Raw genomic sequence first — 16,791 nt, 5'->3', positions numbered from 1 at the left:
GATGGTCTCGATCTCCTGACCTCGTGATCCACCCGCCTCGGCCTCCCAAAGTGCTGGGATTACAGGCTTGAGCCACCGCGCCCGGCCGGTGCTATTTATTTTTTATTTCTCTAAACATCTTTGAATGAGGTGAGTTCTTCCTGAATCAGCTATTTGCAAGACACTTGTATGAGGATGGAGGCAGGGTTATATTTGAGGCTGTTTTCTTTATGAAACAATGTTCCATGGGTTCTTTTTTCCCCGTGATCAACACTGCAGCATCGTTTAAAATGCAGAGTCTCTCTCCTCCATTCTACATCAGCAACAGACTGATTTCTGAAAATACGGCCTATTTGTCCTTGTTCAACTTCACCTTTCCTATATCTCAAATCTGTGTAACAAATGGTTGCAGGAAAGCCCAGCTTAAGCCTGCTTGCCTGTTCTCTTTGTTCTGTACCAGGGCTTATGGGTCATGGCCAACAGGATGGGGTACTTTCTTTGGAAAAGTACCACCTCCCTTCATGTAAGGTCCACATCCCTAGGCATCCTCCCTCACATTCCTGCTTGATTTTCCCTATGTTTGGCAGTCCTTCCTCACAGATTGTAGTCCAAGCTATTTGATGTCTTTAGTTTCATTGCAAATTGTTTGTCTATTTTTCATTCTCCTTGTGGTTTTTTACTTAAAGAAGGATGAGTTTCTAAGAAGGGGGATAATCAGTTTTTAATCCACCATTTAAAAACTAACACTTAAGGCTGGGTGTGGTGGCTCACGCCTTTAATCCCAGCACTTTGGGAGGCCGAGGTGGGTGGATCATGAGGTCAAGAGATTGAGACCATCCTGGCCAACATGGTAAAACCCCGTCTCTACTAAAAATACAAAAAATTAGCCAGGCGTAGTGGCGGGTGCCTGTAGTCCCAGTTACTCAGAGGCTGAGACAGAAGAATCACTTGAACCCAGGAGGCAGAGGTTGCAGAGAGCTGAGATTGCACCACGGCACTCCAGCCTGGCGATAGAGTAAGATTCTGTCTCAAAAACAAAAAAAAACAAAAAACAAACAAACAAACAAAAATGAGATTGCACCACGGCACTCCAGCCTGGCGACAGAGTAAGATTCTGTCTCAAAAAACAAAAACAAAAAACAAACAAACAAAAACTAACACTTAAATCGTTTTTGACACTTTAATGTTTCTATATATTTAAAGGTATGTGTGTGTGGGTGTGTGTGCGTGCGCATGTGCTGGGGGTGGGCAGAATATTTCAAAATGTCCTCAATATATCAACTTGTCTAGATTGGGTAATGGACTTTCAGTGTTAATCAGTGTGGATGCCTTTCCTGAAAGATAACAAATTTACCTCTAGCCCATAGGAATGGGAACGCAAAGCCAATATTTAGCGGTGTTATAGAAAATACGAAGTGCTACTCTTTGCACACTTGAATTTTAAACTAAGATTGATTCCTAATACCTGCTAGATGTCTTAATCACAGTAGCTGTCTTTCCCATAGTACATGCTAAAGGTTGGGCCTACACACACCATGTGGCCTCCACTCCCTCTCGTAGGCCACAGTTGGGCTTCAAACTCATTTCATAGGCTGTCCAGCAATCCAAGACATGACCTAATACAAAAAGATGATCCAGCAAACCAGAACTTCTCATGAATTTGAATCTTTGAACAAAGGGAGAATCCAGAAGTCGAAAGTAAGAACGAAAGTTTAAAGACTGCCATGAGGTAGCGCTTAGGACTTGAAAGAGAAAACAGAATAAGGAGATAAATTTTAAACAGAAATCAGAAGAAATGCAGAGATGCAGAGTAGAGAGAGCTAGTTAGTTGGCAGAGACGAGAATTACAGAGAGAAACAAATGTGGAGAATGGCTGTATTATGTTAACCACAGCTCTGTCCTTTGGTTCTTCCTGGGATTTCTGTGCCTAGCAGGATGCCTTGCTCAACAAATATTTATCCACAAAGTAAGCGAAGTTACCTCTTCACTTAAGGTAACTTGCCTGAATTTCTGCTCTTGTAATGGACCCTCTACCATAGCACTCTGTTGAAATTTTTTCTTAGGGTGCTAAGGTAGAGTTTGCCAAACACTGTTTAATGACACTGTCAATCTCTATCTTCCTTGACTTATTTAATGTTTCCTTTGGCCCTTGTAATACGATACTGTCCTAGTTCTTCTGCCTCTAACCACTTTGTTCTTACCAAGTGAGCCATTCATTCCCATACCTTTATATACAGTCTGTAAATAAAGATAACTCCCAAATCTCTTGAGCCCGCAACTGGGTCCTTGAAAATCAACCTGACTGAAACCGAACTCATATTTATCCCTAAATCATTTCCATCTCTTGACTTCCCTATTTGTATTTATTGTACCATCAATCTTCCAGTTTTGAAATCTGAGTTATCTTTAGATATTTTATTCAATTCTTTCTTCCCTATCATCTAATCAGTTGCAAAGTCTAATTATTAATAATAATTGCCAACCCTCCTCTGCCTTCCAAAATCTTCTGGTGTTTTTCATAGCCTACCAAAACAAGTTTTTTAGTTTTTTTTAAAAAGGGCCTCAGAATTTAGAACTCTCTATAACATGTTGAAAAGTCATATTTCTAGTCTCCTTCCCCATGGTTTTGTTGTACAATTAAAATTTTTAATTCACCATCCTTTTACATATTAATAATTTACTAAAGGTTACATTAACCAGCCGGGCACGGTGGTTCATGCCTATAATCCCAGCACTTTGGGAGGCCAAGATGGGCAGATCACAAGGTCAGGAGATTGAGACCATCCTGGCTAACACAGTGAAACCCCATCTCTACTAAAAATACAAAAAATTAGCCGAGTGTGGTGGTGGGCGCCTGTAGTCCTAGCTACTTGAGAGGCTGAGGCAGGAGAATGGCGTGAACCCAGAAGGAGCAGCTTCCACTGCACTCCAGCCTGGGGGATAGAGTGAGACTCCGTCTCAAAAAAAAGAAAGTACATTAACCAAAAGATAATAAAAGCTTTAAAAAGAAGATGACTTCATTCTTTGTACTAGGCTGAATGGGCAATTCTGTGGAAGGGAAGAGAAAAATGTCTGTTTATTTTCCACCCCCTCAATATGTGCTTAGAAGACCAAATCTAGGGCAGAGTATGGTGGCTCATACCTATAATCCTACCACTTTGGGAGGCTGAGTCAGGAGGATTGCTTGAGGCCAGGAGTTTGAGACCAACCTGGGCAACATAGTGAGATCCTGTCTCTATTTTTATAAATGAAAAAGAAGACCAAACCCAGAAAAATATGCCTATCAGGAAATACACAAGTTCAAAAAAAGATTGCATTTTAAGCCAGTCAGAGCTGTCTCAAAAACTTTAAAAAGAGATACATTCTGAATAAGATAAAACGTATAGAAGAATCTGGCCACTTGAAGGTAATCTAGGAGAAGGAATACATACCAGCATCAGTTTGTAATCCTAGTGAATGTAGTGTCTTTTGAAGGTGGATATCACTCAGGAATTTTATTCAATGCGTTTTTAAAGTATATTTAAATTATATAGTGGTTACCAAGGCAGGGCAAAGAGGAATGGGAAGTGACTGATAATGGGTATGGAATTTCTTTTGGGGGAAATGAAAATGTTCTGGAATTAGATGGGGTGATAATTGTACAACTTTGTGAATATACTAAAAACCACTGAATTGTAAACTTCAAAAGGGTTAATTTTATGATATGAAAATATATTTCATGTTATTAATTGTTGATATTATATGATTGATTGATTTTTTATATGGTTAATTCATCTTGCTAGCTGAAGGTGTGCCAATTCCCCTGGCTTTCAATAATATATCCTTTTCTGTAAAACAAGAGATTAATTATATTAGCTAATATTTGCTGAGCACTCACTGTGGAAGAGGCTTTACATACATCATTTCATTTAATCTCAGAACAACCCTATGAGATAGGTATTATTACCACATATTTAAGGAAACTGAAGCTTAGATTGTTTAAAGTATCTTGCCAGAGTCACAATTATTAAGTAGTGAGTCCCAGATTTGAACTCTTTATTTGACCCCAAAGCCTATTAACCATTGAGTCAGCAGGAAGCCCATCAATATGTTTTGTGGAATTGAATTTATTAAATGGATCAAATTTGTGAGGCAAAATATCTGCAATAACTTCCTATTGCGCTAGAGGGAGACATAGAATTGGAAACCAAAGGAGATTCTAAAATTTCTGGACCTGGAAATCTTTTAGGAAGCACATCTACTGCCAGCCCCTTTTAGGGGAAGTCTAACCTCAAGGCGGAGACAGAGAAACTCGAGTCAGGAATTGATATTCATCCTTATAAAGCCGCGGCTGGCAGGAATCACTTTATAAGAAAGCACATCAGCAGGGCGCAATGGCCCAGGCCTTTAATCTTAGCACTGTGGGAGGCCGAGGCAGGAGGATCACCTGAGGTCAGGAGTTTAAGACAAGCCTGGGTAACATGGTGAGACCCTATCTCCACTACAAAAAAAAAAAAAAATTAGCCAGGAGTGGTGGTGTACCCCTGTAGTCCCAGCTATTCAGGAGGCTGAGGCATGAGAATCACTTGAACCCTGGAGGCGGAGGTTGCAGTGAGTTGAGATGGTGCCACTGCACTCCAGCCTGGGCAACAGAGTGAGACTCTGTCTTTAAAAAAAAAACAAAGAAAGAACGTCTCTTCCTCCTTTGGTTCACTGTGCATATTCTCAAAGAGCAGAGAAAAGGCAAAGGTTAGAGCTATGAAGTCTTTGGAAGCTTGCATAAGAAATCCTTAATTTCTACCAGAGACATTTTTTTCCTGAGAAGTTTTGTGTTGTAAACTTTTGAAATCATGGTTAAGATGTCTAAGGAGAGTTCATTTGCTTTTCAACCTTTATTCCTTCAAAGTAATTTTTAAACTTTGATGGGCAGATTTTATGAATAATTAACTTTGAGAGCAAAAAAATACAATTCCTCCACAGAGACAAACGATATGGCACAGCCAGCCCAAACCTAAGAGCAAGACACACTCCTGCTTCACGAGTCATGCCATTTTCACATCAGAAGGAAAGATTCTGAACTTTCCGACTTCTCGGAGCTTCTCAGAGTTGAAAGAAATTTTAAGCCATTTAATTCACTCCTTTCCAACCTCTGCCTGAACGTCTGAAGTAATGGGAAGCTCACTATCACACAAACAGTTTTTTTTACTATTATGGAAAAGTGTCTATTTTCACTGACTTGGCCTTAAAGTAATAAGAATATAGTAGGTATAGGCAATAGTGTTTATTTTTCCCCTAGAAATTATAAACAAAATGCTTATCGCCCTGTTTGCTTCAATAGCTGAGGACAGAGATGAGTAACAGCAAACCTAAAGGTCCTATGATAGAGGAAATTAGAAACTGATCTTAATGATTAATATAATGAAATTAAACTTTATAAGAAGTGGAAACTGGTGGAAATGGATGATAACTCAGGATTCAAGGGCCCCTGTGTCAACATCTCTTGTCGATGAATTTTAGTGAGTTTTTCAAGCTTTCATGTAGTAAATAAGCATTTTCTTTTGTCTGTCTAACAATCAGGAAAACACTAAGTTGAGAAGAATATAACTTCCTTTGTTTTAGCTCTGAAGAGGTCTTAAAGGAAGGAATTCAATTAAAAATGTTTACTATCTGAGTACCGACTCTGCCTTAAATACAAAATAATCAAATGTGAAGGTATTGTAAGCAAACCAAGTTATACATAATAATTTTTAAATCTAAAACAAAATGATTACATTGATAATGAAGGCAAATTTTGTATAGTATGTGGTTTAATTTTTCTCAAAATGTTTTGATGGATTTCATTACTTTCCTACCAGCTTCTCTAGTCTAAATTATCAGTTATTCCAAGGCCTGGAGAGAGTATAGTAGCTACCAGCTGTCACAAGTTAAATACTTCTCTTCATTAATTTCCTTTTGTGCTCCCAAATCCATATCCTCTTCTATGATCCTGTTTTCCACACTATTCCTAGAAGCCCTGCTAAGTAAAAAAAGGATCACTTACCTCCATGAAGCTTCAGCCCACCAAGGGGCAGAGGCAGGCACTTGAATCAGAGCTCGGCAGGCCCAGGATGTCTGCAGACCAGAAGTCAGGGACCTGTTAGTTTTCAAGGAATGGGCTCAGAGCATGACAAAAGGAAGAAAAGTTCAGGAGCTGGAGAGAAGCAGCAAGGCCAGAGTGAGGTCTGGCAGATTCCGTGACAGTTTGTCAGTTGCTTTGATCATCATTTGCTTAAGAGAAAGAGAAACCCTCATTACAATACCCTACCTGCCCAACTTTTCTTTTGTAGGAGAAGAGGGCAGCTCATTTAGATTCAAACTGGTAGTCTAATCTTAAGGTTCATAGCTCCCCATTTCTGGACTAGCGATGCTCTATGAAAGAGGAAATACACGTCAGCAGCAGCCTATATTAAGCCTAACTCATGAAAAATAACCACCTCACCCCTGTTCGTGATCCCATCACACCATCAAGACACCAGCTGAGTGGCTTTAATAGAGAGCTAGTTCACCTCTCATATTCCAGTAAAGCAGCCCTGACTTTGTCTCTGAGACAGTAACACAGGCCTGGAAAACACCAGGCCCTAAGAAAGCAGGATGAGCTTTCTTTCATACAGCTTTCTTCAGCAGTTTTCGCCCGCAGAGAGATGTCCCAGCACTATGCTCCTGCGTGACTTATAAAGAACCACCATAGAGCCAAACAGTTTTTCTTACAGTAATTCCTCTAACTCAATATGATTTCTTACACGTCTGGCTCCTGCCTAGCTGTCCAGCCTTAATGACCACAGCTCTTTCCCCGATGTTTGGGATTGCCCAAATATGTGACTCTTCTGCAGCTTTGTACATATTGTCCCTTCGGCTGGGAGTTTCCCTTCCCCTACACCCCCGTCTTTATCTCTTTACTAAACTCTTCCCTAACCACTCCCTCATCCCCAAACCAAGCTTTACCCACTTCCCTGTCTCTTCTAGAAGATATTTTGCTGGCTGTATACCAGAGGTTAGCAACCTCAGCCCTATTGATATTTTGGGCCTGTTAAGTCTTTTAAGTCAGAGGGGCTGTCCTGTGAATTTTAGGATATTTAGCCGTGTCCCTGGCGTTTACACACTAGTTGCCTGTAGCCACCCCCTTCCTCTCCAGTCATAACAAAAATGTCTCCAGACATTGCCAAATGTCTCCTGGGGTCAGGGGTTGGAATCATTCCTCAGTTGAGAAACACAGCTTTCCTTCCTTCCTTCCTTCCTTCCTTCCTTCCTTCCTTCCTTTTTCTCTTTCTTCCTTTCTTTTTTTCTTTCTCTTTCTCTCCCATTCTCTTTTTTCTTTCTCTCTTCCTTTCTCTTTCTTTCATCCTTTTTTCTTTCTTTTTCTCTTTCCTTTCTTTGTTTTTTCTTTTTTCTTTCTCTCTTCCTATCTTTCTTCCTTTCTTTCTCTCTGTCTCTCTTTCTCTCTGTCTCTCTTTCTCTCTCTCTCTCTTTCTCTCTCTCTCTTTCTCTCTCCCTCTTTCTCTCTCCCCTTCTTTCTTTCTGACAGGGTCTCACTATGTTGCGCAGGCTTATCTCAAATTCCTGAGCTCAAACTGTCTTCCCACCTCAGCCTCCCAAAGTGCTAGGATTACAGGTGTGAGCAACACCATGCCTGGCCTAGCTTTACACATTTCTATAGCACTCTAGATCTTTGTACATGTGGCTTTAACAGAGTGTATTCTAATATTTGATTGCATGTCTGCCCCTCCACTAAGTTGTGAACAACCGCAGGGTAGGTAGTACTCTGTCTTGCTCACCTTGACAGTACATGGCATTTGTTGGATCAAAACCTTTGTCAAATAAATGTCTATGAAATGCTGGTGATCACTTAATCAAAAAAGTAATTTTGTTTCATCTTGATTATTTTTGTTGTTGGCTAAAACATTTGACAATGCTTAGTATAGCTGATTTTACTAAAGCCTGGCGCCTGCACATTCTTGAACCTTTTGCCTAGGGGTAAAAGTACTGGCCTAGAAGGTGGAAACCTTGTCTCTCACCAGAGCACTGGGTAGCCTTAGCTAAGACATTTAACTCCTATGGGTATCAGTTCCTCCTTTTTTAAAATGTGAATTCCTAAGACCTCTTCCATCTCTAGAAGCCTGTGATTCCAAATCCTATGTAGCAAGAGGTCTCAATCTTCACAAATAGTACTTCAAGTCCTTTTTTTCACTATTTAAAAACAGTGTCCAGGCATGATGGCTCACGCCTGTAATCTCAGCACTTTGGGAGGCTAAGGTGGGAGGATCACCTGAGCCCAGGAGTTCAAGACCAGCCTGGGCAAGATGGCGAGACCCTGTCCCTACAAAAAATTTAAAAATTAGCCAGTGTCTGTGGTCCCAGCTACTCAGGAGGCTGAAGTGGGAGGATCATTTGTGCCTAGGAGGTCAAGGCTGCAGTAAGCCATGATCACACCCCTGCACTCCAGCATGGTTGACAGAGTAAGACCTTGTCTCAAAAAATAAAAAAAATAAAAAAATTCCATTACTGTAAACGAGACCCAGAGTGATGGTTAATTTTATATGTCAACCTGACTAATATACCCACTATAAAAGTTGCTTAAGCAAGAATGACATTTATTTCTCTCTTAAGTAAAAGTTCAAACTTCTATCGTGGCTCTGGTTTGCAAAGTTGTCAGTCTCCCAAATTCCTCCTCTTTACTTTGTTAACTTAGAACTCACAACATCCAGAAATTTGGAGAGGAGACTTTATTTCTTATAAAGGGTTAAAGGCCTGCAAGGTGGCCATCCCACAGGCCAGGAAGTACAATCTCTGGCAAAGACCAGAGACGGGCACTTCAAAGGAGGAGGGGTTGGGGTAGGAACTTGATGCTGAACAGGTTGGCTAAACGTACATATTCAACAGGTTACAGGAGGAGTCATGAATAATCATGAAGGTCATCCTGACTCATGCTTATTGAACAAACATGCATGTAACATACAACCCATGTTCACTTTGAGGTACAGACTTAACTCTTTTTTTGTTTTGTTTTTCATGACAGTCTTGCTCTGCACCCAAGCTGGAGTGCAGTGGTGCCATCTCAGCTCACTGCAACCTCTGCCTCCCAGGTTCAAATGATTCTCCTTCCTCAGCCTCCCAAGTAGCTGGGATTACAGGCGTGCACCACCACACTTGGCTAATTTTTGTATTTTTAGTAGAGATGGGGTTTTGCCATGTTGGTCAGGCTGGTCTCGAACTCCTGACCTCAAGTGATTCACCTACCTCAGCCTCCCAAAGTGCTGGGATTACAGGCATGAGCCACCGTGCCAGGCCTAAGGTGGAGACTTAACATTTAAATGCATGACAATTAGGCCCTATAAGTCAAAATGCCTGTTCAGGACAGGAAGGAACAAGAGTGCTTAGCCTCTGTAAACTGGCCAGAACCAGCCTATAGTCAGTGGTCTTCTTATCAAAAGAAAGTGGCTGGGCACAGTGGCTCACCCCTGTAATCCCATCACTTTGGGAGGCCAAGGCAGGTGGATCACAAGGTCAGGAGATCAAGACCATCCTGGCTAACACAGTGAAACCCCATCTCTATTAAAAATTAGCCAGGTTGGGCCTGGTGCGGTGGCTCACGCCTATAATCCCAGCACTATGGGAGGCCGAGACGGGTGGATCATGAGGTCAGGAGATCGAGACCATCCTGGCTAACACGGTGAAACCCCGTCTCTACTAAAAAAATACAAAAAAAAAAAAAAAAATTAGCCAGGCATGGTGGCGGGCACTTGTAGTCCTAGCTACTCGGGAGGCTGAGCCAGGAGAATGGTGTGAACCCGGGAGGCGGAGCTTGCAGTGAGCCGAGATTGGGCCAATGCACTCCAGCCTGGGCGACAGAGCAAGACTTCATCTCAAAAAAAAAAAAAAAAAAAAAATTGCTTATCTCAGCTGGTGCTTGTTTAGCTGCTAAACAAAAAGGAAAAACTGGCCGGGCAGAACTCCATCTCAAAAAATAAATAGAAAAACCTGTGGCAGTTAGAACATAGTTTATTCTTTAAGTGTAGGCGTTCATGACATAACACTTGCCTGGCATGGCCTTAGGTCTTACGAATAATTTGTTATTGCCACAAAGGGTCTGTTCCGTCAGCCTTATGATCTTTAATTTGACATTAATGCTGGTCAGTTGTTGTGTCTAAACCATAAAAGAGACGGGGGTATAATGAAGCGTGTCTGATCTCCCATCCTGTCATGGCCAGGAACTCAGTTTTAAGGTTTTTCTGGGGTCACTTTGGTCAAGAGGGGTTCCATTCAACTAAAAATTGATGACTATAAGAAAGGGAAAGTTGCTTTAAGGACGACCCCAGTATCTGGCACACTCTGGCAACCAAAGTCCAGCGCTAAAGCATAAAACCAAAGGAAACAAAAAGCAGTGCCAGAGCATGTGAGAAATCAAAGAGTTTTTTACATACTGCAGATAGCAATTTTAAAAATCAGTCTTTAAGCTCAGAGTGTTAGATGCCAACAACCCATAGTTCCTGCACAAAGACATGGAAAAATCCAGCCACAGGCTCTGTCTTGAGCAACAAGGCATACATCATATATAAATGCAGTGATACTGATGAAGGCTGATTTTTTTTTTCAAACAAACTGGGCAAGTGGTAGTATATTTAAAGGAAGTGCAAAAGCACTGACTACAGATGTGGCCACATTCTATAGAGTAGATGTGTTGTATACTAAGTTCAATCTCTGAGTATCCATCCATACAAACTTGACACTAAATATAACCAGGTAGTATATGACAATAAAAATTTTTTTGCAAGGAATTATGGTGGGCACTGTTGTTGTATATGCATCTCTGTCCCTCTTCAACCCCTCCTCATCAGTGTTCACCACACAACTGCCAGTTTGGTCTTGGAGTGACCTTGTGTTTGCTCTTGGCCTCCTCCTTTGTTCAAGAATCACAACAGAGTCATGGTGAGTTAGGTCAATCACTACAGGTTCTAGAGATTCACAGGTGAGGTCAACTACTTCATTACTTTCCCCAAGTTCTATCAGTTCTGCATCCAAAGCTATGTTAGGAGTTGGGCCTCCTCTGGCTTTAGGGAATGCTCAGGCTTGTCTGGAGTTCACCATGCTGTCACAGCTTATTATAGTATTCCATTGTGCTTTTTGGATTCAGTCTTAGGGAAGTAAGTGATCTATGCCAAGGTTTACTGCAAATATTAAAAGTCTTCAATGTCTCACTGCTGTTGTTCAGTCACTCTCTGATTTATAAGAATTTAAAGGTCAGATTTCCTGGCATATATGAACTCTTACTCTGGGTCCAGTCCTGTCTTCACCTCCACAACTGCTGTGCTCCCACAGGGAGTGGGTCTTCTGGGAGCCACCTGTAAGATAGTTCGATCTGAATTTTTAATGGAAAAAAAATGAGAGAAAAATTAAGCTTTAGTAATGTCTAAATCAAGATTGATAGTAGTATATGTATAAAATGTATAGCTATATGTAGAGAATGTATACCAAAAATTTTTTATAGTTATGCATTTGAACAAAATTTGGAGACCACTGCTGTTGAAACTGAGTGCCCCTCCCCATTCCATGACCTGATGATAGTGGGGAGGAGGAATCCAAGGGGCACTTATATGAAGAGAAACATAGTATCATTAAACACCCAAGAAAGGGTTACTACTTCAATTAAGAGCTTTTTCTTTTCTTTTCTTTTCTTTCCTTTTTTTTTTTTTTTTTTTTTTTTGATAAACAGCCTCACTCTGTCACCCAGGCTGGAGTGCAGTGGCACAATCTTGGCTCACTGCAACCTCCGCCTCTCCGGGGTTCAAGCAATGTTCATTCCTCAGCCTTCCGTATAGCTGGAATTACAGGCGCATGCCACTACACCCGGCTAACTTTTTGTATTTTTAGTAGAGATGGGGTTTTGCCATGTTGGCCAGGCTGATATCAAACTCCTGACCTCAAGTGATCTGCCTGCCTCGGCCTCACAACGTGCTGGGATTACATGCATGAGCCACTGTGCTTGGCCCACTCAATCATTTTTTATAAAGTAAAAATGGGAGACCAAAAATTCTCCTTACACACTCCTAACAGCAAATAAGAAATAAACCGTTTAGTCTACTTGCAGGTTCATCTTGCCCAGTGTTTTCTTTCTAACAGAGGCAACAAATGGAGTTCTGAAAAATTTATTCCAGATTGTCTTCTAGGAAAGAGAGGATGGAGTTCAAGCATTAGCCTTAGAGAGGCTTGGTTTGGGTCTAGGCTCTGTGACTTTTGGGCACGTGATCTAGAAGTTAAGTTGTCAAAATCACAGCATGTAAATCTTTGTAAAAATTAATTAGCTTATAATTTTTAAATAATGCGTAATTAGCCATTAGGGAAATACAAATCAAAACCATAAAGATACCATTTCATATCCACTAGAATGGTTATAACAAAAAAGATAATAAGTGTTGGTGAGGATGTAGAAAAATTGGAACTCTCATACACAATGGTACATTCAGCTTTGGAGAACAGTCTAGTAGTTCCTTAAAAGATTAAACATAGAGTTACCATATCACCCAGCAATTCCACTCCTACATATATACTCAACAGCATTGATGAAAACCTATGTCCACACCAAAAATGTATACATGAATATCTATAACCACATTTTATTCTCAAGAGCCAAAAAGTGGAAAAAACCCAAATGCCCATTAACTAATGATGGATAAACTAAACTTAGTGTACCTATACAGTAGAGTATTTATTCATGAATAAAAGGGAGTGAAGAGCTGATCCTTGCTACAATATGATGATCTTTGAAAACAGAAGCCCGTTACAAAAGACCACATATTATATGTTGCTGTTTCTATGAAATACTAATAGGCAAACCCATAGAGACAGAAAGATTGGTGGTTTCCTAGGACTAGGGGTTTGGGAGAAATGGGAGTGGAACCTAACTGGTACAGAATTTGTTTTGGGAGTGATGAAAATGTCCTAAAACTGAAGTGATGGTTACACAACCCTGTGAATATACTAAAACCCACTGAAATGTGTGTTTAAATGTGCGTTTAAATGTTTTAATGTATGGTTTGTGAACTATATCTCAATAAACAAAGATGTAAGCTGCCAAAAATGTTACACAATACAATGGTACACGAACTGGATTTAGATCGGCAAACCCTAGAACCTAGTGAGGAAATGAGAAGCCCAGCAGGAAAACGGGTGGAGCCCAGAGAAGGGCTTATGGCTCTGCGCTCCCCTGCATGCACCGGCCTACTTACCGAGGTGGTACTTCTCTTGGGCCCCACAGACACCTGCCTCTCCCCCGATCGCTATTCTCAACTACTTGCGTTTCGCGACCGGCCTGTCCCTCCTCTTTCCCGCTCTGCCTAGGAAAAAAGAGCCCTCGGAACGAAGCTGGGCAGCCCCAGAAAGCAGTGCCCATCACCTTGCAGCTCCATCCATGTACCCAGCAGCCCATCAATGACCTAGCTGTCTGTTCCACCCAGTCCTGCCCGGTAGTTATTCAGCGATGAGGGAGTACGAAGCATGCGCTCCAGTAGTGCGCCACTTTCCCGGCCCTCCGTGGCTTCCCAGTCCTGGACAGAGAACCGAGCGAGCCGAACCCGGGTACCCGGCTACACTGGGCTGGGAAGGAGGACCGGGCAGCCACAGGCCAGGGAGGGCAGTTGGAGAGCTATAGAAGCAGAGGGAGCGGGAGGCAGAGGAGAAGGTACTCAACGATGGACGCGCCCAGGCTGGGCGGCGCCCACAGAGCAGAGCCAAGGTCACGAAGCAGAGCGTCACGGTGCAAACTCCCAGAACTGAATAGGCTAAAGCGCTAGCTTGTCACCCTTTTAATTCGCTTTTACAGTTTCCGAACTGCCCAATCAAAACCCGAGCCCAGGGTCGCTCGTCACCGGTCTCTGGACAAAAAGCGCTGTTTCAGATTAGAAATCAAGTCTTTCCCGTCCTGGTTTCTCTTTATTCAAAGCCAGCTGCTTTCCGAGAAAGGGTGAGGGTTGCTTCCTTCGCCCCACCCCACGCAGTGATGAGATCAGCAACTTCTCACTCTATAGATGGGTGATTCTCTGGTTGTTCCAATGAAGTCATTTGGAGTATTTATTAAGAGGCTGAGGGCCAGAGGTCGCAGTCTACATGCAAGCACACGTAATGTATAAAAAAGCAGCCGGGCGCGGTGGCTCACGCCTGTAATCCCAGCACTTTGAGAGACTGAGGCGGGCGGATCACTTGAGGTCAGGAGTTCGACATCAGCCTGGCCAACATGGTGAAACCCTGTCTCTACTAAAAATACAAAAAATCAGCCGGGCGTGCTGGCGCGTGTCTGTAATCCCAGCTACTCAGGAGGCTGAGGCAGGAGAATCGCTTGAACCCAGGAGGTGGAGGTTGCAGTGAACTGAGATCACACCACTTCACTCCAGCCTGGGCAACAGAGACTCCGTCTGGAAAAAAAAAAAAAAAAAAAAAAAAAAACCTGCATATAATCTGGGCTTACAAGCACCAAGGACATGTAAGAAATGTGTTATGTTTTTCGATTATTTTATTTCTTGAGTATTTATTGACCATCTACTACCTTAGGCTCATATACACTGAATTTTCCAGGAATATAACTACCAGGCAACTCAAAGGAAGATGTATGTTGGTTTTTTATTTTTGGAATTTTGCCTAGAGATTTTCGCCATTTTAGAAAATTACACCAGAACCAGCAATACCATATCTGAATCTGAGCCATTGGTACAACGTGCCTCTCAGTCTTCCATGCCGCTGGTTCACAGAGATCCTAGGCAGTTACAAGCATCTGGCACTTCTTTATACCAGCAGCACAGCCAAGCTAGAGCATTCACAAGCTAAATTACTTAATTTTCATAATCATATTAGTAAAAGAATCACCACAAAACAGTTGTTATAAAAAGGGGTTGTTGAATACGATTGGGATTGAAACCTCTAATCCACACTGGAATCCTGGGGACTGTGCCCACCTGTCTGCCAAGCTTGGATACTGAGTTTCTATCCTAGAAATCTGTCAGATAAGGCTCCGTTACACAAGTGATTTGGTTACTGCATCATCACTAGGAACCCTTCATTCTCTTAACCTTTCCCGGCCTCAGAAAAAAAAAAACAAAAAAAAATTCTCAAAAACCCCCATACTGCCAGAAAAGAGCTCTACCTGTAGGCCTACCTTTGGAGGAACTGTCCAGAATGAGTCAGGGCCATCGTGTTACCTAAAGCCTTTTAGGGAAAGGGATTCTTCCATAGTTTCTTCTTTCACCAGATCAGTGCCAAGAAGTTTTCCATTGTACAAAATGAGTATCCCTAATCTGAAAATCTGAAATCCTAAATGTTCCAACATCTCAAACTTTTTGAGCGCCAACATGATGCTCAAAGGAAAAGGTAATTGGGGCATTTTGGATTTTAGATTTTCACCTTAGAGATGCTCAACTGATAATTAGCAAATATTCCAAAATCCGAAAAAATCCAAAATTTAAAACACTTCTGGTGCCAGGCCTTTCGAATAAGGGATACTCAGCCTGTATCTCCCTGCTGTGGTAATTTGCTCTAATGAGCTGTGAACATAAAGAACCACTGGAAGTAAAAGCAGTTGCCTGGAGTCTTGCATCTTACAGAGCCTTCTGATTGCCATCCCCTTCTCAGAAACACCCTAAAAGAGTGCCCGGCACAAAGTAGACACTCCATATTTATTTAACAAACGATTAAGTGAATAAATAAGTACATTTATGGTATAGGAATAATTATCCCGTTTTATGGATATGGCGACAAAGGATCAAGTCAGCAATATGACTCTTTTCCAATTTCTTTTGTGGAATTAGGATTCAAACTCAGGTCTGAGTCCAATGTCATATACACTGTAATGCTATCCCCTTAGCATTAATGGAAGTTTGGGGTTGCATGTGTTGTGGGCCCGGCAGAGGATGTTGACAGGAAACATGCTTCACCCAGATCTGGCTTTATGAGCCCGTCCTCAGCTTTTGCATAGTTTGCTGCTAACAGCTAGCATCTGCGATTACCCTCAGTCCTGCAGATTACCCTCAGACACTGGAAGGAGCTGGAAGTATCTGGGAGTTTTATGTTTCACCTCATTCCACAACCCTGGATAGCCAAAGACAGGCTGATGAAAAGCACCAAAGCCCAGGTCCTTTGTGTTAAGGCAGGAAAAACTCTGACGTGTGTTCTTTGTTCTAGAGCTTCCTGTGTGATCAGGCTGAGTGTAGGACTTCTGAAATCACGCTTTCGCTTGGCTTCTTACCATTTCCTGTCCTTCATCCCCCACTCCTTTACTGTTCTTTTCCTAGAAGTCCCCCCTTTTTTTTTTTTTTTTTTGAAACGGAGTTTCACTCTTCTTGCCCAGGCTGGAGTGCAATGGTGCGGTTTTGAAGAGCCCTTTCTTAATTAGTCATTTGCATCCAAATCTTTGGCTCAGGGCCTGCTTTTGCAAGACTCCATCTAAGACACTCACTCGCTCTTCAGATGGTGAAAATGGCATGCACACTTGCAGACAGCTAAGGATTCTGTCTTAGTCTTTCTGTTGCTGTAACAGAATACCTGAGATCAGGTAATATACAAAAAAAGAGGCCAGGTGTGGTGGCTCATGCCTGTAATCTCATCTTTTTGGGAGACCAAGGCTGGAGGATCACTTGAGGCCAAGAGTTTCAGACCAGCCTTGGCAACATAGTGAGAATCTGTCTCTACAAAAAGTTTTTAAAAATTAACCATGTGGCCGGGTACAGTGGCTCACGCCTGTAATCCCAGCACTTTGGGAGGCCAAGACGGGTGGATCATGAGGTCAGGAGATCAAGACCATCCTGGCTAACACGG

At 42.0% G+C, this 16,791-nt stretch overlaps 1 protein-coding gene across 5 annotated transcripts in view; it reads right to left on the bottom strand.

The window, feature by feature from the left end:
* TRIM69 (tripartite motif containing 69) overlaps window positions 1–6,346 on the bottom strand; it is a 40,369-nt gene extending 34,023 nt beyond the window's left edge. For all 5 annotated transcript variants that reach the window (XM_011992088.1, XM_011992090.1, XM_011992091.1 and 2 more), the window contains exon 1: window positions 5,999–6,346. In XM_011992088.1, the coding sequence (XP_011847478.1) occupies window positions 5,999–6,004 (6 nt within the window). In that variant the 5' untranslated portion in view covers window positions 6,005–6,346. The remainder of the gene's footprint in view (window positions 1–5,998) is intronic.
* Window positions 6,347–16,791: the final 10,445 nt, after the last annotated feature.

Source organism: Mandrillus leucophaeus, unplaced genomic scaffold (assembly GCF_000951045.1).
Source record: "Mandrillus leucophaeus isolate KB7577 unplaced genomic scaffold, Mleu.le_1.0 Scaffold402, whole genome shotgun sequence".
Taxonomy (NCBI): Eukaryota; Metazoa; Chordata; class Mammalia; order Primates; family Cercopithecidae; genus Mandrillus; species Mandrillus leucophaeus.
This window is presented reverse-complemented; position numbering and strand designations above follow the sequence as displayed.